The 25,211-nt window shown below is 39.4% G+C and overlaps 1 protein-coding gene across 1 annotated transcript in view; it reads left to right on the top strand.

Moving 5' to 3' along the window:
- Positions 1 to 25,211, top strand: part of LOC148320946 (gamma-aminobutyric acid type B receptor subunit 1-like) — a 73,476-nt gene that overhangs the window by 6,557 nt on the left and 41,708 nt on the right. The window contains exons 2-3 of the mRNA XM_088319446.1: positions 15,959 to 16,039; positions 24,980 to 25,044. Of these exons, the coding sequence (XP_088175572.1) occupies positions 15,959 to 16,039; positions 24,980 to 25,044 (146 nt within the window). The remainder of the gene's footprint in view (positions 1 to 15,958; positions 16,040 to 24,979; positions 25,045 to 25,211) is intronic.

Genomic DNA, 25,211 nt, shown 5'->3' with positions numbered 1-25,211 from the left:
TTTCCATAAAATTGGATAAATTGGAGCGACCTTTGTAATCTTTTCAGAGTTTGAAATGAGCATAAGTAGAGATGTCAAGATAAATTTCCTTGACTATTGATCAAAAATATTTGGACATTAGGCGACGTTAAGCTTTTCTATCTGACGAGTCTAAGACCGTTCCATGGAAAATCTATTAGTTGTGCCATGATATATTTATTAAAAGCCGTTCAAATCAACAAACAAATCAGGAGAGCTGAGTGTTTGATCATACTGTTTTGTTGTTTACGGAGCGCATCATTAATATTCATGAGCCTCTTAATGTTTTCCTTCAATGGACTTGTTCTCGTTTTATTTTTTTCAAGTCGCTACTTTAGAAGGATTTATTTTCTTTTTCATTGTTGAGCTTGTTGTCTTTGTCAACTGTTCTTTTCACTGCTGCTCACTCCCCCTCCCATGCGCCGCTAAGTCTACAAAGCAACAGCTGATATAAACTTATGAATAGAAGCGAAATAATGCTCTGCTATTTTCAGTTATAGAAAACACATTTTGAAGGAGCCCACATGGTGGCGTTGTGAAAAAAAAAAAGAAAAAAAAAAAGTTGTGACGCTCCATGGATAGGTGGGAGCAAGAAGATGGATTCTCATTTTTTAATTTTTTTATGCAAACTCACAAATACCAGAAGAATTTATCTCAAGCGCATAGTTAGCAATGAGGAGGGAGGCGACTGTCAAACATGCCTCCTGTCACGCTGCCAGCAGCCGGATTTGAATATCGTAACTCGTAGCAGCAGCCAATCAGGAGAGCTCATTACAGCTCGTTACAAGTTAGCCAATCAGCAGCCATTATTCATAATCTACTCTACATTAGGGCTGTAACGAACAAATCTTTTTATGATCGATTATTCCATCGATTCCTCGACTAATGACGCCTTTCGATTTTTATCGAAAAAGTTGACCATGACCAGGACCGAGTTAGCTATCCTAGAATGAAAAACCCGACTAAAAGTAGAGCAAGCGCATTTTCCCGCACCCCGTCGACACATTACAAGAGGAAAGGGTAGGCGAGCCTGGTTTCTTGGAACTTTTTCTTTGAAGTTCACAAGTGAAGGCCCAGGAAAGTGAACGGCATCAATGTGCTGCCATAGAGGACATATTAAAGAGAACATGCGGAAAGAAATATCCATCAAAGCGGAAGAAGACAATGTCACCCGCTCGGGTTTCAGACCCAGCAAGCGACCAGATGAAGTTGAAAAGGATGATGGCAGAGCTGCATTGGATGACATAAGATGAGTCACTTCAACTTTCAACACTTCAGATCGATCGGATCGACATCGAATTACTCCCTACAGGATCAAAGGCTCTTCATATGTGCTCATAGAGAGAGAAAAAAAATATGTTCTCAAATGGACAAAAACTAAGACCATCACCAAAATGTTTGTGAACATCGACACTTGAGCCCCCTTCATCGTCTGAATATCGCCCAAATATTTTTTTGTATGTCGTTTAGTCTTTCTATTCATATGTGCTTATATAAAATAAAATTATTGTCCTACACTATATCTAAACTCATGCCCACTTTGTCTGAAAATATTTAAACAATCACCCTGATATTTTGGATTTAATTTTACCAGAGTTGGGCACTTGACCCTTTTTTGCCGGTCAGTACCCGGCCCTCCGACCACGATTGCTGCACCGTTTCGACCTCGACCTTCCTGCCTTGTTCATAGAAATTGTCGGCCCCCGACGCCCCGCCCTAATAAATAAGTGTCCGCGCAAGACACCGCCGCGGGAGAGATTCTAACAGCAGAGGTTTATTTCAAGATTATTAGCTAATTTACTCTTCAAATCTGCTTACCTTATTATGGGCTTATTTGTCTCCTTCTTCTTCTTTCTTCTTCTCCATGAAGTTCCCAATGCAAACAAGTACGCACAGTTTATGTTAAAAGAATTTAGGTAATGCCCTCCACCCCCCTCCCTCTTGTAATGGTATACCCCAGTAGCAGGCGGGAGGCGCGGGTCACGTGATCTCACAATAAGGAAGCTGCTGTCTCTGACTGTTGCACCACTTGACATCATGTTTGTCAATGCTATTTTCAGTGCGATGCTACATTAATCATGTGATTGTACATGTCCGAAAATGGCAGCACCTTTTTTTTTGTCAGTGACTTAGATGAATATGACGATGACGCCCATGAGATTTACAAGCCGTGAGTTTTATGTCAATGATGCCTTCGAGTATTTTGCAACAGAAGAAGTGGCAATCCGTCTAGGGAAGCAAGCTCTGGAATTGATGTGTGCCAGGGTCAATCTCTCCTATGTGTCAATTTTAAAACCCAAATGTGGCCCTTGAGCTCAAACGTTGCCAGTGAATCAAAACCGGCACACTTGCACATATTTTCCTAGAGGTTCCTTCTGGCACAAGAAGGATGGATGGCCCTTGGTATTGAGTGGCAATATTAAGTTTATTAACATTTCAAATTATGATAATGAAATTCTTCATTGTAAACTGTGTAGCTTTTAAGGGCAAATAGGGCAACGCAAAAAAACAAGCCAATAAGACAGGGGTGTCATTTTTGTGGACGGGCCACAGGGCCGTTATGACTGTGAACCCATAAAAAGGTATAATCATCTTACGTTATCACATACAAAAAATTGATGGAAATCCAGTTTTGAAATTAGAGGCCAGTAAGTAATTGTTCAACAATTTTTCAATGTGATAGAAACAGGAAGTCGACGCACATGATTTGCCCTTCGCGGGCCTCATAAATGAGGTCGCGGGCCAGATCTGGCCCCCGGGCCTTAAGTTTGACCCTTGTGCAATTGGTGGTCTGCGGAGCAAAAACTAATTGGCTCCAGACAACGTGATGGCTTATGTACACATTTGTGATGAAGAGATGCCATGGTGGAAAAAAAAATTGGACTCGTCATTTCCGTTTTGTGAGAGGCCATCTTGTTGCAGCCTGTTGTCCACCTGTTACTTTCAACAGCACCAACGGCGGTTTATAATCGTCTGTGATTCCTGACAGAGTTCTTTGCTTATTTGAGTAATCCTTATCCCTCTAAATATTCACACGTAGAGGATCAATTTAAACTGCTTTTTCATTCAGGATGGCTGTTGAAACAAAAATAAATACAAATATTCATACATAATGCTGAAAATTAAATTATAGTTGATGAGTTTATCTGAGCTTTGTGTTTGAGTTGCAGGGATAGGCAATCACAAATTACTGCAAGGACAAAAATATGTGCATATGGATATTTCTTTAGAAGATGGGACACATTTTCTTGTTTCTTCAGAAATTCAACTCCGATCAAAATATTTCCATTATCCCTCGCCGGAAGCTTTTTATAGCCTCAAGAGGAGAAATATCCTTTACCTTTAAAATTACTTTGTATGGGCTTTTCTTTTCCACTTTCAATCTGACCTGATAACAACTTTGTATTTGTCCCGGAGATATTCATCCATTGTTTGAACTGTTTCCACATTCAATACCCCAAATCCCATCTGACTTCCCTGGAGTGCCTCGAACAAAAAGTGATTGCAATCGAAAACCTTTAAGCCGTGTTACCGGGCACTTTCCTCCTCATATACTAGCCAATGAGCCATTTCTTTTATTATCAAAGCCCATCTACCTTGCTGGATCTAACTTACACACTCGGAGTGTTATTTTGGTCTTTGAAGGTTCTGAACAATTGTCTTCAATTTGCGCAACAGAAAAGTGTCGACTCACCTGTGCCCCGGCCTGCTTTGGCTCAGGGACCCGCACGGAGCGGAGACTGTGATGGAAGTCTTCAGCCTTGCCTCAGGCTGACACTCGGCTGCCGAGTTCAGTGCGCTTCCTTGAAACGGGCTGAATATATGCACTGCGTGGCACATCAGTTAAAATTACAGTTCATAGTGACAATGCGGGGTGTTTTCATCTTGACTGTACCCTGCCCGTGGTTTATTTGATTTGTGACTTAATCTCTCCTCACGGTTAGAAAGTTTCTTTTATAGCATAGCCTTGTTATTGTTGCTGCTGTGTGAAGAACCACTAAAATAAAACTGTGGTACAAAGCGTTATTGTGCTCGGACTGTTGCGCGATGAGTCAGTCAGTTCCGCAACGTTGAATCACGGGCGTAATAAGCGCGGACAGAAGTGATTACTTGAAACGTCATTAACGTGAAAAGCGGAGATCATCTTCTGCAAATAATGTTTTGCGGTGCGTTAACCCTTGTTCACGTTCCAGAAATTTCATTGCACGCGAGGGATGCCCTGGCCAGCGCTAACTTCCAGTAGCCGATGTTCCTCAAGAGACGAACATGGGGCAGCAGTAATACTATCGAAATCCATATATTTTTTATGTGTAAGGTGGTCCAAATTTTTTTCTGAAGATTCTAAAATAGCGGTGACGAACTGTAATTTGGCAACAACGAACGTTAAAATTAGCTCTCGGAAATCAATCGAAATTACCATTTATTGCAATTACGATTATTACACAATGTAAAATTGGCAGAATCGTAAAAAAAAAAAATTATATATACAAATTATATATAGAAAACTGTTAAAATAGTATTCATTTTACAATTTCTAATTTAGAGAGCATACTTGAGTTCAAATTTGACACTTTGTACTTGATATTGTTCAATGAAATGTTACAACAGTTGAATGGCAATTTAAGAAGTTTGCTTATACAGTGAAAGCATACTTAAATTTATATATTTACACCTTTTTTTCATTCTAAAATAACTACATTTCTGTATTTGTTTTGCTCCATAGATATTTCTAATATTTTAAAGAATTTGATTTATCTTAACATTTTTTTTTACATTTAAACATCTTGTTTTGTATAAAAAAAATGATCATTTGAATTATTGTAATGTCAATTATCATATAAGTAATTGTGATTTAATATTTTTTTTCAGACTCAAACAGCCCTAGTTAAAATGATGGTGGGGGATGATTCTGTACCTTAATTTAACAATAATTGTGGACGACAACAGTACTAGATTTTCTCAGGCCTTAGAGGTTAAAAAATAAAAGAAAAAATGTTAAATGGCTTTCAGGTTCATTGTGCATCCAATTAATTATTTTTTGTTCGCACCAAAGCTAGTACATTGATTTACCTTTAAGCAACTCAAATTCATTCTCATTCACTCAATAATTAATACCATTGTGGGATGACTGTATATTATTTTTCGTTTGTTTTTCTAATTTTCCAATTCAAGTACTGTAAATGTATCCAAAGCATAGCTACAATATGAACGAATGCACAAATAGGGAGTAGAGGATTCTTTTCTGTCTGATTTTCTTTTCCCAAACAGCTAATGGCCATTTCAGCAAGAGTACATTTAGGAAAGCCCAGATAATATAATCTCATCCACACTTGATTTATTTCATGAAGGCCATACCAAATGAGGACAAGAAGCTTGACTAGGTCATGCTGAACTAAGCCTGATAGATGCCCGCTCACAGCTTTTTCAAAACGACCTAATGACTCGGACATAGATTAAATGGAGGAGATAGTGAGCAATACTTTCAGAGTAGCTTTTGACGGAGGTTTCTAAAGATGGAATTAAGTGTACCGTATATAAACCAACTCGTACTAAAAAGCCAGGCATTGAGTATTTCTTGACGCAGGATCACATTTTTCCTGCCAAATTGCAGCGGTTGTCCAGATTCACGATGGCCCTCCCAGTGACTTCAGCCTTATTAGGCGAGACACATTTCTACTGCAGGGTTGATTCTGTTGCTCCTTGACATAAATGCACACAATATACATGGTCAGATTTGATCCGATCTGCCAACCTATATAAATCTAGTTCTGGTGCAGTTTGTCTAAATTTCCATATTTTTTTAAACTATGTATGCTTGTATTATGAATGTGTTGATGGAGATTTCCGTGCATTTTAGTCACATGCGAAACAATGACTTCTTGCTTACAATGGCGGGAAAATAATACAATTTATTGTAATTGACTGATATTTTAAATTTTGATTTTTATCATTTATTTATTTAGTTTTTTAAAGTGCGAGCCCACCGGGTATCTGCCTGCTACGCCCGTTGGCCTGTCCAGCTCTGGACACTGGTATATGTTGCATTTATTCATTTGTTTTTATGTTCACTGACAGTCATCTTGCATTAACGGTTGGTTCCACTTTCCCGGCAGTTGCATTGGCAGATACCATGAAATAGATTATATTTTTAACCGCATTAGAAAGAAATGTGATTTGGATATGAGGATATCCTATTTCATGCATTTTTGCCTCCTTAGGCTGCCATGACTAATGTGTGAATTGTGCCACCTGGGAGCAAAACAAACAAAAAACTGCTTTTTGAAAATCCAGTTTTAGGTTGTAGCTAATTTGAACAACTTTTAGAGACATAACCTTTTATTGTCTTAATGTTCTCATCAGGAGTTTTGGATTTTAATACATGCACAGTATTGCGCTATAAGGTTCGATTATCCCCATGAGCAGTGGCTCTCAACCGTTTTTCACTGATGTACCCCCAAGGGAAATCGTTTTTCAGCCGAGTACCGGCACAATGGGGGAAAAAAAAATGACTAAAAGAATTCATTGCTTTCAGTGTCTGATTTATGAAAGTTTGGAACTCCATTTCTAATGGCATCGCTGTGACTATTTGTAAATAAAAATATATAAATAATTTTAAAAGAAAAAAAGCATTTACTTCTACATAAAGGCATACCCCAATTTGAGAATCCGTGCTTTAGAGCAGCGGTGTGTCAAACATACGGCCCGCGGGTCATAACTGGCTTGTCAGGGTGTCCAATGTGGCCCGTGAGGACAGATTGCAAACTGCCTTTTTTCATTGAAATGAACTGTTGCTAAATTTGTTCGCTGGAGTGCACACTGACACTTAAATGACACCTGATGGCCTGTCTTGACTCGCATTCCGGTCTGCAGTTGGGGCCACCTTATGTTGCTATCACAAACGGTTGACATTGGCATCAATAACACTTCATTCTGAAATCAACCTCAATCGCTTCATTAAAAAAAAAAAGAAAAAAAAAATGTAACTACGCTGACACTATATTATACCGTGCGAGTTAGCAGCTAGCTGCTAGCTGCTAAACAAGTGCCCCATGTAAGCTGGCGAGAGCTGCCGGATAATTTTCAGTAGCATCTTGAATGCCAAAATATTCAATAGCTGTAGCGAGAGAATCGCCGCAAACATTTTGCGCTCATTCTCATTTCTAATTAATCTGTGATAAAAAAATAAATGCGAATATTTTCAGATTGCACTTTGAATTACATGCACCAGAAAAGCGGGATTTTTTTTATTATTATTTTTTTTTTCATCTGTAGTTATTGGTATCTTATTAGGCCCCGGCCGTACTGGCTCACTTGAGAGCAAATTTAGGTTGAAGTACAATTTCTACTTTCCTCCTCGAGGGTATTTTTGAATGGTCATGGTCCAGAGTGTTTGTTACTTCAGAGAGTATTAGGGCTAGAAATTAGCCCAGTAACCATTCCAAGCGCTAAGTTGGTTAAATGGTAAACCGCGTTAGTGAATATGCTATTAAGGAGCCCCAGTAAGTTTTGCGGTTCTCTCCATGTCTGCTGTGCTCTTGTTCGTCCGTGGTTACCCACGCAAATTCACATACACTGTCACTGACATCCTTACGACGTCCAACACGACTCCAGAACATTGCGAGCTTTTTGAAACTTCTCATCCACTCCCAATTGGAGGATGTTTTTTTCCCTCCCCTCCTTGGCAACCTCAACCCATGAGATAAAAGAGCCCACCAAAATGTTTTCCTCAATGACCCATAATGTCCCGAGTTAGTGACATGTTGTATTCCTGTGTGGGTAAGCAGCTGCACTGAGCCGGAAAAGACGGCTCTCCTGAGGATCGTGAACACGGTGCGCAAAAAAACAGACAAAAAAAAACATAGGTTATGCCTTCCTCGTAGAGAAGCTTTTTGGGGCCAGCTATATTAGAAAAGCTGGCAAAATCCTGAAGGGATCCTCCCAAGCGGCACATCACCTATTTGAAATGCTGCTCTCAGGAAGATGGTACAAGACAATAAAGGGCAGATCAAACAGACTGAGAAGCAACACCTCTCCTTTGCCCGCTGCGATGATAAACAAACACTGAATCAGTGATGTGTCGGTTGCGAGCGATGCGGTTATTTCCAACCGTCTCTTTCAAAAGAATGTTGGGCGCTGGCTCTTGGTTGGGCGCCCATTTGTTGTCAGACCGATTAGACTTGCATATGGTTCGGACTGTATTTCATCAGACGTCACGTTTGTATGTGTTCCACACATGCGCATTGGTCTCTTGGAGAAGACAAAGAACATGTATTTCTAAAAATTTTAGATTAATTTTAATGAAGAGGATACCGTTGGATCTCCTCACACAAGCAGGCGTCCATTGTTGTGATTTTTGTCACCGCTCTTGGACATGTCTGATAAGTTTACTTATATGCATTTAGTCTGTATGGTCTCAAAAATTGGGCAACAAAAAGTGCCACGTATTAATTTCTTGAAGTGAACAATCTATCTGACAATCCCGCGTCCATTTTGCGAAATACGGTTATTCGTCGCATGTGTGGGAACTTTTGGAAGTCTGTTAAGATTTTACTTGTGTGCGCTCTCTCTCTCTTTCGTTCCCTCTCTCTATATATCTAGCTATTTCTATCTAGATCAGTAGTTAGCCAACTAGTTAGCTAAAAAGCTACCGTAGCCATCTCGCTAGATGGTTAGCGAGATGGCTTTGGCCCTGGCCCCGAGTCTCTGTCTCTCTCGCTGCCTCTCGCACTCTCGCTGCCTCTCGCTGCCTCTCGCTGCCTCTCGCTGCCTCTCGCTGCCTCTCGCTGCCTCTCGCTGCCTCTCGCTGCCTCTCGCTGCCTCTCGCTGCCTCTCGCTGCCTCTCGCTCTCTCACTGCCTCTCGCTCTCTCTCTCTCTTTGTCTCTCTGTCTGTCTTTCTGTCTGTCTGTCTCTCTGTCTTTCTGTCTGTCTCTCTCTCGCTCGGTCTCTCTCTGTCTCCCTCTCTTTCTCTGTCTGTCTTTCTCTCTGTCTCTGTCTGTCTTTCTCTCTGTCTCTGTCTCTCTCGCTCAATCTCTCTCTGTCTTTCTCTCTGTCTGTGTCTCTCTCTCTCGCTGTCTCTCTCTCTGTCTCTGTCGGGTGCGTCAATGTTCTTCTTACTTTGTTTCTCATTTCTCATCTTATGCGTTTAATCTCTATTGCTGCCACCATCGCTCTGCCATCCTATGGTTTGTCACGCAGCTAAATGCAGCAAGTGCAGTGTGAAATAGCCCCCCCCCCATTAGCAATAATACACTAAGCCCCAACCACTATGTGCACTTTTCATATTCTCTTTCTACTCTGCTCCTCTCATCATCTTCTTTCCTTTTCAAATATTTGCCTAGTATGGCCGTTTTAAGGTATTTCTTTTTCAGTAACACCTAACCTCATCTGTTTGTATAATAATCTCATCATAATACTGAAATAATTAACGATTTTATCTCGGAATACTTTGTCAGCAGACTTGGTCCGCAACATTTCTGGGGAACATAAAAACCATTTAAAAATGTGAGCATTATAAGTATCATCTTGTAACTTCACAATGCGGCAATGTACATTTTTATGAGTCGGAAAATGGATCTTGGCATGTCTCATTTAAAAGTGTTCTGTTGTGTTACGTTATTAAGAATGCAGCGAGCACGTCTGGTGTGAGTGGACAGAGGGCTCAATCTGTGTGAACACATTATTGTCGAGCTAATGTGCGGCTTGTGATTGGATTCATGTTGAGGAACTTTCCTCTTTGTTGCCTCATGTCAGAGCCTCTCCCTCCTTCAAACTCGGGCATCTCCATTGATTCTGGCACCATGAGAATTGGCATTTTGTATTTTTTTTCCCCCCAAAGAATTATGTTCAGATGGAAGGATGGAAAGTGTTCCACTGGAGCTTGAGATAAGGACGGGGAGGTGTTGCTCTGAATATAAAGTGGCAGAACTTTTTTTTTTTGCAGTGCCTATCGAGAGGGAAGTCAACACAGAAAAGCTTTCGCGGATCGATGGAGTTTTAATGGTGATTAATAATGTTGAACTACTCCCTGAACAGTCAGCTTTACAATTGTAAATCCAAACGTCGGCTTATGCTTGTTGGAACGTGTAAGAATTCCCCCGCAAGTGGTCAACGATAGCCCTCAGTACACTTTGAATTGCTTTATGGAAAAATGGGTGAAAATTAAAAAAAAAATATGCAAAAATATAATTCATACACAAGCCCGATAAATTGCAACTGGCTTAATGTACTCAACTGTACTTTTACGACAAAATAAACATCGTAATCAAATACATTAGTCGAAAACTGCAGGTTAGAAAAATTCTGATTACTACGAAAAGACGACAAAGCCAACTAGTGTGCTTTGAATGAAATTTGAACAAAGTTAACAAAATCTACAATCACATTCTTGCACACATACTGCTATTTCGTATTATTATATTGTGATATTTACTAGTGGAGAATATCTGTGCTAGTGGATTTGTTTTTTGTTTGATATATATAATTGATTCTGGGTAAAAAAAAAATCAGACGTGCGAAACACCACATGCGGCCCATTAAACGTTTTAATCCGCATTACCAAACTTGAAAAAAATGAAATTGATAAACCTTGTTGATGTTTTATTTTCTAAATACTGTGGTTCTTCAAAGACGTATCTATTGTTGTAATGTTTGCTCACTTTCATTTAAAATTAAATATTTTTTTTCCCCGTTGAGGTGTGGTTACCAAAACTCCATCCATCTGCTCCTGGTCAGGCCCCTCTCTCAAATTTTAGAACCCATTGTGGCCCGCCAATCAAAAGGATTGCCCACCCCTGCTTTAAATGATGAAATTATATGATGCCACTGCAATAATTTTGGTTGTGGTTTCAATCTGTTGTTTTGTTGACGTACTGTGCAAATTACCCAGTGCTGTATGCAAAATATTCAAATCTGAGGCCAAGTGTCTCAAGTTGGCGACACTTTATTTGAATGTGGGTTCATTATATTGTCATAAGACTATCATAATCATCACATGACACTTGTCATGACCATGAATGAATCCTTATGACAGATGACATTCAGCAAAGGATGTCACTTTTGATGCAAAGTTATCATTGTTTAAGATGACAAAGACATCTTAATGTCAACTGAGCATCACATGTGATATCATTTATGTCAATTTGTCATGACAAGGACATTTGAAACAATGCTAAACAGTTTTTGAAGTATTCATTTGTGCATGGTCTCACTCTCTCACGGTTGAGAATTTGGAGATCGTAACATCGCTTATACAATTCACTCCCCCCTCACCCCCCCCCAAAAAAAAAAAAATAACGGCACTCTTGTATAATTGAACACCAAAATGTTCAACCAAACCATCTAATGAACGTTTGCTAGCTTAATGCTAACAGTATAGAAATGCTAACATAGCGAGGCAATGTGAGTTGAGCTGCTACTGGAGTCATAAATCGGGCACCTTCTCTGCCTTTTCTTGTTCTAATTACGCTGCAGAAGTATTTATCAATTTTTTTTTTTGTAATTTAAACAGAAGTCCTTGTATTCCTGTAATATATGTAAAGAGGATTAAAAATCCACACGACAGTGAGGCGTCAAGCCTGAACTGTGATACGATGTGGGAATACAGTAGGTGTCTTCAATGTCAATTTACATCACAAAATAACTCGAGCTGCAGTGATGGATGAGATTAGAAAGAAGAATTTGATTCTGTGCTTTTGACACCAGTCACCGGAAGTTGACTTGGCACCGCCGACTGGCAACAAAAGCACACAGAACACAGTGGCAGCTATTGCGAACAGTTTGAGCACCCCATTCCTGTGACTCAGTCATGGTTTGCAAATTTAAATACAATCTCCGTTAGCCACTCTCTTAACATAATGATGATCAATCGAGGAGAGGAGCTGCAGTATTGATCTGGACCGGTCATTAGATCATCTTAATTATGGAGGACTTTTTTTTTTTTTTAATATCAGTTGTGAACTACTAAAGCAATTTGTTTGCCCAACTACAATATGACACCCTATTTGAACCCAAGTACCGTCAAGGATAGGAATGAATTGCCATTAATGTTAATGTAACAAAAAATAAATAACAAAAAAAAAATGACCGCATGATAGACATTATGGGAATCTTGGTCTAAGGAACATTGTGAAGTCTGTTCTGAGATTCAACTCGGTGTCCCTCCAACAATTTGCTTTTGATGGACTGCTTAAATTTGTATTGGTTAAGGATTACAAAAAAAAAAAAAAAACACCCTTCAGCTCGGCATAAATCAGGTTTATGTTGGCATAAAAAATGCCTGTTTTTTATGTGACTTGCAGCTTATACATTATCAATAAATAGCCAGGGCATGGTGCGTGTTTTGTTTTCCGCCCTGTCAATGAGGGGGGGAGAGGGTGGGATGGGGGTGACAAAGCTGTGATGGGAACCGTACGAGACAAACCATCATTGCTGCCTAATCCACACACAGGAGAGAGTGAATGTGAATGGTTGCTAGGCAACAGCAATAGCCAGATTTGCTGCCTTTTGCAGTCAGAGGAGGACACTGCTTTTTGTATGGGTGCAGTTCTCGGTAAATATTTTTTTGGAATGAAGTCCAACAATATTTAGTATTGTGTACAGGATGCTTGATAATTTAGGATTTGAAATTCAATCTTTGAGTGGTTTATTATGCAAAAATACAAAATTCATATAGGTATGGAATCGAGCAGCGGCAGGTGTCACCCCTCCTCAAGGCATTTACAAATGCACAACAAGAGCCCATTAAAAATACGACACGTTAGCCTTGCTCTCAGATTGTCATGTCTCACATTTCTCTTTTGTGCCAGGAGCTGTTAAGGGAGTTGCACACTCTGGTCATATTAATTTAGTCATTTTATATAGTCATGGCTGTGTATTAGTGTACTGTCTCACATCAGTATCATGACTATTATACTACAGAGGATTGCTATTTCAGGTAAAAATTAAATGTGACATTAGTGTTTCAAATGGAATTGAGAGATTATCAAGGCAGTGAAAAGAGTATTTGCAGGAAATGCTTGTAACTAACCATATTCATATTTTGTGGACAGCAGTGGTGATTTTGTTTATTGTATTTTATTTTCATTTGAAATTTGCATCGAAAGGTTCGACTTCCGGTTGAAGCTATGTGCTTTTATTTTGAATGTGAACTTCCTGTTTTGTACTGTTCACACTTAAGTTGAATTGACGAAGAGTACGGCAAAAAGTTTCATATGAAGCCTCAGAAAACGGACGTTTATTTTTCTAGCACCCCCTCCGAAGAGGCAAAAGGTGTGTAAACGATGGATATAAGTATTTTGTGTTTGTAAATATTACGTGTTGAATGTGAAATATGTCAGCTAATTGTAAGCATATGTTTTGAACTGTGTTTCAGCTCTTACGGTGATTCGGTTTTAAGGTTACACGGTTATGGATACATCTTGCTCAAAAATAAACCACAAAATCATCAGTAAAGTCTCATCCTTGGTTCGGAGGGCATGCTACAATGCTGAATAAATGAAAATTTTAATTTTATTCTTTTCTGATCTGTGCTATTACAATCACTTTTTGCTGGAGAAAAATATTTACTGGTTTACTTTTACTGTTCTTTGTTGAACAACTATAACGGCAAAATCCACACGTTTTTTTAGCTATCTCAGGGGTCACTTCTTTCGACTGAAATTGACATCACAGTTGCTCAGGTAACGACCAATCACGGCAGAAGTGACAAAATGCGTGCCTACTGAAATGGCTGAAATTACTGCTGAACTCACGCTTCCAAATCTAATTTATTATTATTATTATTATGTGTATATATTTATCTATTGTGTTAGGCCTGATATGAATGTCTCTGCACTTTTCATATTTGTGTACTTCAAATCTTACAATATACAGCACATTTTATACATATCAATTGCAACCCGCATCTTTCCTCAACTGCATTGGTATTTTATTGTTGGGGAGGGACTAGCTCAGTTCCATTCCACTCCATTTTCACAATATTTTGCTGAATTCTGACTTTCAGAATCAATAACGCCGAAGTGGAGCATTGTTGAATAACTCTATCCAAGCAAAATGACAATGACTCTCAGCCTCATTTGCATCAAAATGAGATGTCCTCTAAAGCAAATAGATAACATTTGTGTCTGTGCAGCCAGCTGTAATGTGCGGAAAGTAGACGAGGAGTGTTTGCACGGACAAGGAATACTACTCTACTTTCAAACTTCATTTCGTTGGAGTGTAGGCGCCAACATGTGAATGTGTCAAGATTCGTATATTGTTTCATTTATGTAGTGGTTAGCGATCCTGCTCGGAAGTGAGATTGTTCTTGGTTTGAATAACAAAGAAGGGGAACAGCGGCCGGACTCTGAGTACCTACCGGATCATTGAATTTTTCACCGTATCTCTAAGGGAGGAAAGTATTTGGCCCGCTTGTATCTGGGAGGTTGTTTTCGGTCAGGACCTCCAACTCGTGACCACAGCTGAGGGTAGGAATCAAGATCAACCAGACAATTGAAAGCTTTGCCTCTTGGCTCTGCTCTTTCTTCAGGATCTACGAGTTTTCGTCAATGGTAGACAAGCGGTTGTGCGCCAGGGATCCACAACAACAGGGGACAAAAGAAACCGTGAGCATTCTACAGGCTACCAAAAAAGGAACCAAGTTGTAGCGCCAGTGGTACATTTCTATGATTTCCAGATGAGCTGGCTCCAGATTCCAGTATTTTTTTGGTTCCAGTCTGCAGATTTGTCACAGAAATTGTGTAACTGCATAACTGTTCGATTCTTCAATAAACACGTGAACCAAAACTGCTGCCACTTGGTAGCTGTAAAGGTTTTTTTGTTGTTTTTTTTCACGCTTCACATGCGGGAAGGTCGCAGAACCCTGTAAGCCGTCCCTGCTATGATGATATCCAACCAAATCCGCCCCCCTCCGGAAGCGACCTCTGTACCGTTCCGGCCCCGACCCTCCAGCCTTATTCGTAAAAATTGTCGCCCCCCCGACCCCGTTTTGGCCCCCCAAAAAACTGTCCGTGCATGATGCCGCCCCGGGAGACGTTTAAGTCTGGTTGATATCAATGACTACCTCGATTAATCAATTAATTTTTATCAGCGTTAGACTGATTATCAGCCGGGCCGTTATGTGGCATTTTGCTGATAATCGGCCTTTTTAATAACTTTCAAGGCCGATAAATTAAAAGATGGTTTATTTTGGGTCGCTGCAGCACACTTCTCTCTCTTTCTCTCTGCTGAGCTTGTCACCCTGCGTGCAGAAGCCGATTGGCCAGCCGACAGCACAATCTGATTGGTTCCCTGTGCAGTGGTTGGCAGCCAATCAGCAGTATGCTGCCTGTTTGCTTTTTCACCTCGAGTCACACGCACTACAACAGACTTTAACGAAATTTTAATAAATGTCAGTCTATTGCAACTCACAGCTAATAAATTATTTGTTGTAGTAAACCTTCAAGAGAGTTTGTTTTCATTGAACTAACTGAGACATTCAGCTGAGCCGGGGAGCTCCGTGCACTTTTTGTTAGTTTTAAAATTAAGTTTTCTATTTTCTAAACTCTATAAAAGCTTTAACATGTTAATAACTAAAGTTGTTCAATAAACATGCTTAAAGGTATTTAAACTAAGTCAAGTTTTGTATTTTTTTTTTGGAAATGTTTTACACCATTTTCCCCCTTTTTTTTCAACTAATGAATATCAGCTTGAGATATCGGTAAACAGCCTCCATGACTACTAATAATCTATCGGTATCGGCCCTGAAAAAAGCATATCGGTCTATCACTAATTTTTATTCTCCAATTATTATGTATCTTGTGTAAGGTTTCTGTTTATCTGTTGTATATTTTGACACGATGAAACAAGACAGTCAATTATATAAATAGTGCAGATTCACTTCAACTTGTCAAATTGTCTCTTGATCCTAAATGCATACTCTTGTGCTTTTTTTTTTCTCCCCAGGTGGAACGATGGTGCCATTCTTTCTTTTCTTCTTTGCAGCATCGCCCTTACTCAGCGCATCTGCACACAATACATCTGCTGGTAATGATTATGCTGCCTCACACTCTACTATTTGTTTAGAACAATGTCTCAGGTTGTCTGGAGAAAGCAGCAGTTACAGTGCTCGCAGAGTTTGCTGGAGGTTTGCTTGTTGGACGATGCTTTTTTTTTTTGCACATCTTTATAGTTTGACTTGGTAGCCCGCAAAAAATCTACAAACAGCAGAGTTGAAAGTTTTGTCAGGTGATATGGCGTGACCCCTCATTTATTAGATGCCATCAGTAATCTACATATAAACACGTAACAACCCAACTATGGTCAAATTGGGTGTTTTGAAAACCCGAATAAGTGCCCGAGAGTACTCCTCTTCCAACTCGAATATTTGGTCATATAAACGCGATCAGAATAACTCAATTGAAAGGGACATTGGGTCTCACCCTTTCAAGAAGTCAACAACCGGTGGGTATCTTACGTTGCCACTTGGTTATTTTTTTGTCTTTATGATGGAAATGACACAGAATATCAACATGCATTATATACACATGGTTCTGTCTTTTCAAAAGTGTTCACATGAGCAGGATAGATTGCTGGCGCTGCAGCGCAGGCTGGTTTCCACCTGGCTTTCAGATGCTGTATTTAAGTATGCAAAAAAAAATCAACCAACGCAGTTCATCTCAGGTTTGATAAATCACTTTGACCGTGCTAAATTAATGTATTTATTTTCTGAAACATTTGCACATGCAATCCCGGGTCTGCCTGGTTTGTAGATTAGCTTCGATCTCTTTGGATGAACAATCAAGTTTGCTCCCGTTTTTTGCACATGCAAATCAGGCGTCATTGGATCCAATGGGAACGCACGAGTGGAGGTGTCGGAATAGAGGTGGGAAAAATGTGGCTTCATACAACGCGCTTCGTTCATTACTCTCGCCCACTTGGCATTTACATGATCAAGACTCTTGAATTGTTACATTCTTAAAATTGATTTCTAATTGAAATATATATTCATTATTTAGTTTTTAAATTAATTTATATCATGAAATGGCAAACTTAAAAACTAAAACAAAATAAATTTTACTTGAGATATATATATATATTTATATATATATATATATATTTATTATTATTATTATTATTATTATTATTATTATTATTATTAACATGGCCTTTTCCTTTTTTTCGACTTTCTATGAAAGACCTGGCCCATCTGTCCAAACAAAAGTTTGCCCAACCTCCATAATCGAGGGAGAGGGCTGCACACACGTTAGCAGCCAAACAGTTGATGGTTTGGTTCCATTTTCAAAGGCACATCGACTGTTGCTGGGAAAGCGTTACCGCCGCAGTAACTCGTGCCAATTTCTATCCTGAGGAATTTGATTCCAGATCAATGTTTGAGCCGAGTCCTGAAAACAGAGCTGCCAAAGCGCCACAGTGCTAATTATTGAACCATCATTCATGTATTTTACCAATGTGCTTTTCTTTCTTGTGACGATACTCAATCAAATTTGATTGAAAGTTCTGGGAGTTATAAATGTGTTAAATAAAATGATCGCTATTGACATAGAGGAAATTATTATATTGTGTGTGTATATGTATATATATATATATATACATATTATTTTTTTTTCAGATTAGATCATTATTGAACACCAGATGGTTTTTAGAATGGCCACACATTTGACTGACTCATTCTTGCAGCTTCTCTTAAATCTTACAAAGAACCACGAATATCTTGCTTCTCCAAATCCATTGCAGTCATCAATTATCTTACCAGGCTCACATTCCTGCATGTCGCTGCCGGCCCCGGTACTTTCTGCTTAATACAGTGCTGTGAAAATTTTCACCCGTATATTCATCCCACAAGGATTATGAACTTTATTAACCCTGCCACTTCCAGTTCAATTTGCTGTCTTCTGGTCATTGCAAATTTCCAAACTGGGTCTGACTGGCATCCTATAAACCTTTCCTTTCACTTTTGCTGGGGCTCGTTTGTTGCAGATCACCCCCTGATACAACACACACATGTCCTGTCATGAACATGAATGAATCATTATGACAGATGTCATTAAGTGTCATTTGGTAAATTATGTCACAAAGTTGACATTGATCAATGGATCAAAACTGGCATAATTTACCTCATGACACTTAAAGATATTTGTCATAAGGATTCATTCATGTTCATGACAGGTGTCATATCATGACTGACAGTCTTGTGAACGAACTTTGAATAAAGTATTATTCTACTTTTACAACTTGTATATTAACACATTTCCTGCCATTGATGGCTATAGACGTCAAAGGTCCATTTTTGTTTTTTTTTTTACTCAGCTGGTAGTGAATTAATATACTTTTATGCTTCTAAGTCTCTCCTCCTGGCTGATTTAATTCCCAGATTTGGTTCTGTTTAGCAAGTAGTTTTTCTCTTTGGAGTCTAGACAATTGTTACTTTGCCTGCTATTTTGTCGTTCAAAGTTGGATATTCTCCACTTTAACGCGATTCCAGCCAGATGTCTGTGAAATGTCAACTCGATCACCCCAAGCACTTAATTACGGTGTTATAATACTCGCTAGTCATATCTGCTTTAGGTTAGCTTAGCAATTAGCATGGCTTCTCCGTCTTTACTCGTGATCCGTTTGGTAGAATGATACTTGTCAGATGTGTTGCTTGATGGTTTCCTGGGTTTGGAAAACCTTCAAAATCCATGATTCTCAGTTTTTCGACTCAATACATTTTAATGAGGCACAAAATGAAAATTCTGACCTCAAAACGGCTTTTCCGGTATAACTCTTAATATAACGACTTTTAAAATTGGACCTTCAGAAAACTGGTCAGCCATGATTAGTCGTTAGCTGAGCACCGAGCAACTGTGATGTCCTTTGCAGTCGACAGAAGTGACAAAATGGCCGCCACCTGAGATGACTAAAAACTTTTGGATTTTGCTGCTTTACTATATTATTATTATTTATTTATATGGCTGCCAGGATGGCCGAGTGGTCTAAGGCGCCGCGTTCAGGACCCAGTCTCCCCAGGAGGCCAGGGTTCGAATCTCGAATTTCCCCATTGTGGGACTAATAAAGGGCAAATTATTATTATTATTATTATTATTCATATTCCACAAATGTGATATCAGAATTCCCGTGTTTAAACATTTTGAAAATAATTTAATTGCTTTGACTCACTTTTCGTTTTTATATTTAGTTTTGTCGGCCAAATCCACTGCCATCTCCCTTCGTCACTTGCATACCTCCACCGCCTTTGCACTCTTCATCCTGCTCTGAGCTTTCTCCACTCCATCCTTTCTCATCTGACCCAACACCTATTTCACAATTTTTGCCTCCTCTGTCCTCCATCCTCTTTCATCTACTCCTCAAAGTACAGCACACCTTCCATACACGGCACCCTTTCCTCCCTTATCACGCCAATTCTTTCTCTGTCTTTAATCATCCGTACCTCTGGCAAATCCTTCGCAGTTCAATCTCTCTGCCCGGCCAAGCTGTACATCTTTTCTCCTTCCTTTGTATCCGACGTCTCGTAGAACTCATCAAGCGCACTCTTGTCGTACTGTCTGCTCTCGTCAGTTCTCGCCACATCCCATTTCTTCTTCGCCACACTTTCCTCAATCTTCCTATTGCACCATTTTTTCTATGCGTTCTTTTGTTTGCCCAGAGGATGCACCAATCACCTTTCTACCTGTCTCTTTAATCACAGCTGTTTTATCAACCCAATCATTTGCCAGTCCCTCAAGAGTCCTCACCACATTCCTCTTTTCTTAACATCCACCATCCATTTAATCTTCTACCCTATGGGAGAAGATCCTCCGAAAGAAAATGCTGAATTGGCAAGTATTGCAAATGTGATTTTTATGTAAGATTTCATGTAAGGTGCTTCGAATTTTAAATACAACACCATGCAATTCATGCAAACCTCAAAATGGAACACTTGCCCAAAAAAATGTTGCTCAGCATTTCACAAATACAAAGATGTCGTTTCAGTTATGTGGGAGTTGAAGCGCTTGCTCCTCCATTTTTTTCTTTTTTATTTTGTATTTAATATTCCATTATTTGCTTACATTTACTGACTCTGAATCATTTACATCTGCGCCAAAATGCATTTAAAAAAAATAATTATTTCTATCACACGTAGTCAGGTTGCGTGGCGTGCAGGTTGAGGAAGAGGAGGACCCAAAAAGGCGGGGAAGCGAGGCAGGGGTAACTTAAATGGCATTTAATAAAATAAAATACAACGGAACAAAACTTGACTTGGACTTGACAAAACTGAAAATAAAGCGACAGGCAACTAACTAAATACAAACAAATTGATGAGACAACGAGGAGCACCTGGTCAAGACACAGAGGGTTTGGAAGGACCTGATTGGTTAACACAAGGGCTTGGGTAAAGGAACACAGGTGGACGCAATAGACTTGACAAGACAGAAGACACAGGGACACAAGGCCCAAACATGAAACTAAATACTAAACCAAAAACAACAAATAAAGATCATGACAATCACGTTTGAACCTGTAGCTAAAATGTTGACCTTTTGCGAAATCTATATTAAAATTGCTTTCTTTTTAAAAATAAATAAAAATATTATACATGGCATTCATGCCCATAATGAGTGCACATGAACTTCTGACCACCCTTGTCAGAGTGCCTCATTGTAATGTCTGGCATTTACTGTACATAACTATTACTATCTGTTACAAGTCTAAAAAAATTAACACTCAATGGTTTAAAAGCAATTCACTCATTCACTGCCATTGACGGGCATACAAGCCAAAAAGTACATTCATTTTATTGATTTGCATGATTTCATTTCGGTTTGCCGTTCTACAGTCAGGTCTCCGGACCTTTCCATCTGTTACATCAGTCAGCCTCTTAGCATGAAACACGTCGGACTACTCTGGAGACTCGTCGTGGTCAAGGGCCATTTCCCACCTCTGTAGAAAATCGAAATCCCAGCATTAGGAAACCAACGTGCACCTAACAGGAGCTGGAGAAGCTAATGAATATCAGCTGTAAACTCATCATGCTTATTATTATTATTCGGCTTTTCAGTCGGAGTGAAGGCACTGATGCTGCACTAATACCCAGAGGCAGCTGTCCCATCCCTGTAATATACACGCAAACCTGCTGTCAGATTAGAGAGCTGCCATTTCCTCTTTGTGCTGATCATTGGGGTGATTGTGTTGTGGGTGGGTGGTGCTATTTACAATGGGAGTCACGTTCAGTGGTCTTTCCTGGTCTCTGGTGAGTAATGAAGTGAATGTTTAGCATTTAGGGTGTTACACTGTGCTTGACGCTGTATGGAATGGCAGACTGTGAATGGATTTTCCCTGAGGAAGATTTTGCAGTGAGAGGCAGAAAAGGGAATTGGCCGACGATGCTTTGTGACTGCGTTTCAATGAAAGTGTGCTCTGCAGACAGCCTATGACAAGAAATGCCAGCGCGTATAGCTCGTTGGTGCATGCTTCCAGATTGATTGATTTTTTTTTTTTTTCTTCTTCCCCCTGTGCTGAAATGGATTAGTGATGCCTATATTGCGAAATAAGGCGGCGAGGGGTGTGCATCAAGGTCACACCCCATCTCCATCAAAGCTCGACTGACCTCTTCATCAAAGAGTCTGTTCCCATTCTTCTGGCATATTTCTTCCCCCCTCTGGTGGCATCTTTATCTCTGCCTCTGCCTCTCACAGAATCTGTTTTATTAAAAGGCTGCGTTGGTTTAACACACTGAAGGTGGTTCCTAAATTGGATTTGAGTTGCACATTTTGATATTTCCCAAATATCTCAAATTCAGCGCTCATCAAATTTTTTAAGTCTTAAATACTATTACTGTGGTAATAATATAATATCTGTTGTTTCTTTATATCTCTCTATCTCTCTCTATATCTCTATCTCTCTCTCCCTCTTTACCCCCCTCTCTCCCTCTCTCCCTCCCTCTCTATCTCTATCTTTCTATCTCACTGTTGCTCTATCTCTCTACATCTCGCCCCATCTCTCTATTTCTCTGTCTATCTCTTTCTCTCTACTTCTTTACCCCGCTCTCTATTAATCACTCTGTCTCTTTCTCTCTATCTCTCTCCATCTATATCTCACTATCTGCCTCTCTCTCACACATCTCTCTCCATCCCTCTCTCTCTATTGCTCTCGCTCTCTATCACTCTCTCTATTGCCCTATCTCTATCTCTCTCTATCTCCACCTCTCTCTCTACCCCTTTACCCTGCTCTCTCTTTCTTTAGCTCACTCTCTCTCTCTCTCTCTCTCTCTCTCTCTCTCTGTACCTTTTTACCTCTCTATAGTTCTCCCTATCTCTCTATTTCTCTCTCTCGCTACCTCCTTACCTCTCTCTCTCTCTCTCTCTCTCTAGCTCACTCTCTCTCTTGTCTATACCTCTATCTGTCTCTATCGCTCTCGCTCTATCTCTCTCTCTATCTTCCTCTCTCTATCTCTATCCCTCTCTCTACCACTTCACCCTGATCCCTCTCTCTTAATCTCTCTCACTCTCTCTCTCTCTCTCTCTCTCTCTAGCTCACTCTCTCTCTTGTCTATATCTCTATCTGTCTCTATCGCTCTCGCTCTATCTCTCTCTCTATCTTCCTCTCTCTATCTCTATCCCTCTCTCTACCACTTCACCCTGATCCCTCTCTCTTAATCTCTCTCACTCGCTCTCTCTCTCTTTCTCTCTATCTCTTTCATCTATATCTCACTATCTCTCTCTCTCTTTATCTCTCTATTGAGCTCTCTTTCTCTCTCTCTATCACTCTCTCTATCCCTCTATCCATCTAATCTTATGTATCTTCGTAACACAATAAGAGCCAAAATGAACGCTACAGCACACGGATGACAGCTAATTCCATGCATGACTAACACACAATCAACTTCATGGTTGAGACTCTTTCCATCCATTCAACCATCTATCCATCACATTGTGATATAGGACTAAAAATGAGTGTTAAATGTTTTTTGGTACGGTATAGTGTAGATTGGGACGGTTTTATTTTTTGATTTATAATGTTTTGTTTATCATAGTGACATAATCAAAGTCTTAAGATCATTGACTGTGATTTTTGGTTAGGCTAATCAAACTGGGAATAGACATAATGACAATGTCTCTGCATCATTTTCTACATTTGTACCATTTGTCTCATGTGTGTGAATTTATTTTATTTGATGTCGAATTCAGTGGCTATCGGGTTTATACCAGAATACACCTGCTTGACAGAGCACCATTTAGACCAGGGGTGGGCAAACTTTTTGATTGGTGGGCCACAATGGGTTCTAACATTTGACTGAGGGGCCAGACCAGGAGCAGAAGGATGGAGTGTTTTGGTCGGGGGAAAAAAAAAAAACCATTTAATTTAAAATGAAAATGAACAAAAACATTACAACAAAATATCTGTGTTTGACACACCAGAGTATTTAGAAAACAAAACATTAACAAGGTTTATTCATTTAATTTTTTTGAAGCTCGGTCGGCCGGATTAAAACGTCTAACGGGCCGTAGTTTGCCCACACCTGGTTTAGCCCCATCAAGAGATTCCATGCTGAAGGTGTCTTATGTTTGAGGTCACACCTTAATCACTGCGCGTCCCATAATATAAAATAGCCCACTGTAAAATAATGGACGCATTAGGCGGAAATAATGATGATAAAAATAAATAATGTATATTTAAAATATATAAAAATATTTAAAAAAATAAATAAAAATAAAAATATACCCTGAAGTGCAAGTCAGGCCTCAGATGGCTCCATTAACTGCACTTTTCATCCCACTGAAACCACAATTGCTTTATGAGAAAGTCTTGCTCTCTTCTCAAATAAACTTTGATGGCATAAACCTCAAATGAGTACTGTCGTGTTTGAGAGAAAACACCTCGCATGAATAATGAGCCAGACTACTGTACGGGATATCAGATTACATGCTGATTCATTTTTTTCGGGAAAACAAAACTGAAGTCTCCATCTAGTGGTAGATTCATGGGACACCTTTGGTTTTGTAATTAAATCGACATTTTTTGGACGTTCTTTGCCTTAAACAACAAAAGCAAGATCTGTCATACCGATCCACTAAGAAATGTTGTTAAAAATGTGTGGCCTCGACATCATCAAGCGGATACTTCACATTATGTGTGGTGTGTTAGAAAATTATTTCCAACGTTCCTGGTCACTAATTCACGGGCTTTGTGAGATAATTTATCATCGTGTGGCTGACACCAAAATGTCATTACAGCACATTATGAACAGTGACTATCTTTAGCATTACTATGTCAACATCTTATAAAAATAGATTTCACAAACTGGCAACATGGTTCCCATTTTATGGATTTATCTGCTCATATATATATATTTTTAAATTAGGAATTAAGTAATTATCAGTTTTGTACTTATCTGGAAAAAAAAAAGTTTATTTTTCCTTAAAAAAAACCCGACACTTTAGAAATAGAAATATGTATGAGTTTTATTACGTCAAAGTTTTGAAGGCTTTTTTAAAAATCCATTCACAGCTATTAATGCACCGTAGCATATTTCTATGTGCCCGTGCAATTCTAAAGCAGTGGAAGTCAAAATAATCATGGCGAATGGTGTTTGATGGTGGCCAATGTTTTCATTGTTCTAAGTGGCTGTTGGACATTTTCAGTGGCAGCGGTGTTGTGTATAATTAACCAAGGCTCTTTTCTAAACAATTATGTCTTCTGTTCTGTTGTTAAATATTTACAAAGGCTCTGCAATAATGTACAGCCCACAAATTACTAACTGCTGATGTTGTAGTAAAGTCTCAATTGCTGTAAATATATATTTGTAAAACAATTGAAAGCCAACAATTTCTTGTCATTACATCTGCGGTTGGCACGCCCAGCGGATTTGGCACCAACTTCATAACCGCAAAACGCTCAACTTCAAAACTATAAACTGAGGACTGCCCTTATATTGTTTGTCCTTGTATTGCACCGCTACACCTGACTTTTGTATCTCTCTTCCAGGTTGCGCGATCATCCGTCCCCCCAGAGATGGAGGTATAAGATACAGAGGCCTCACACAGGAGCAGGTGATTAATGGTTACTGCCATTTGTGATTACAACTGCAGAAAGCTCAACACACACAGACACCGAGGGAAAGATTTTTATCAGTTCAATGCACTTTTAAAGATAAGTGTTTATACACTTAGAAGTGGATAAAATAACCATTCACATTAATTAGATAACAAAAGGTGAT

This window comes from Idiotropiscis lumnitzeri, chromosome 16 (genome assembly GCF_059441095.1).
Source record: "Idiotropiscis lumnitzeri isolate Australia: NSW breed Sydney's pygmy pipehorse chromosome 16, RoL_Ilum_1.0, whole genome shotgun sequence".
Taxonomy (NCBI): domain Eukaryota; kingdom Metazoa; phylum Chordata; class Actinopteri; order Syngnathiformes; family Syngnathidae; genus Idiotropiscis; species Idiotropiscis lumnitzeri.
Note: the sequence above shows the minus strand (reverse complement) of the source record. Positions and strands in the feature narration are given on the sequence as shown.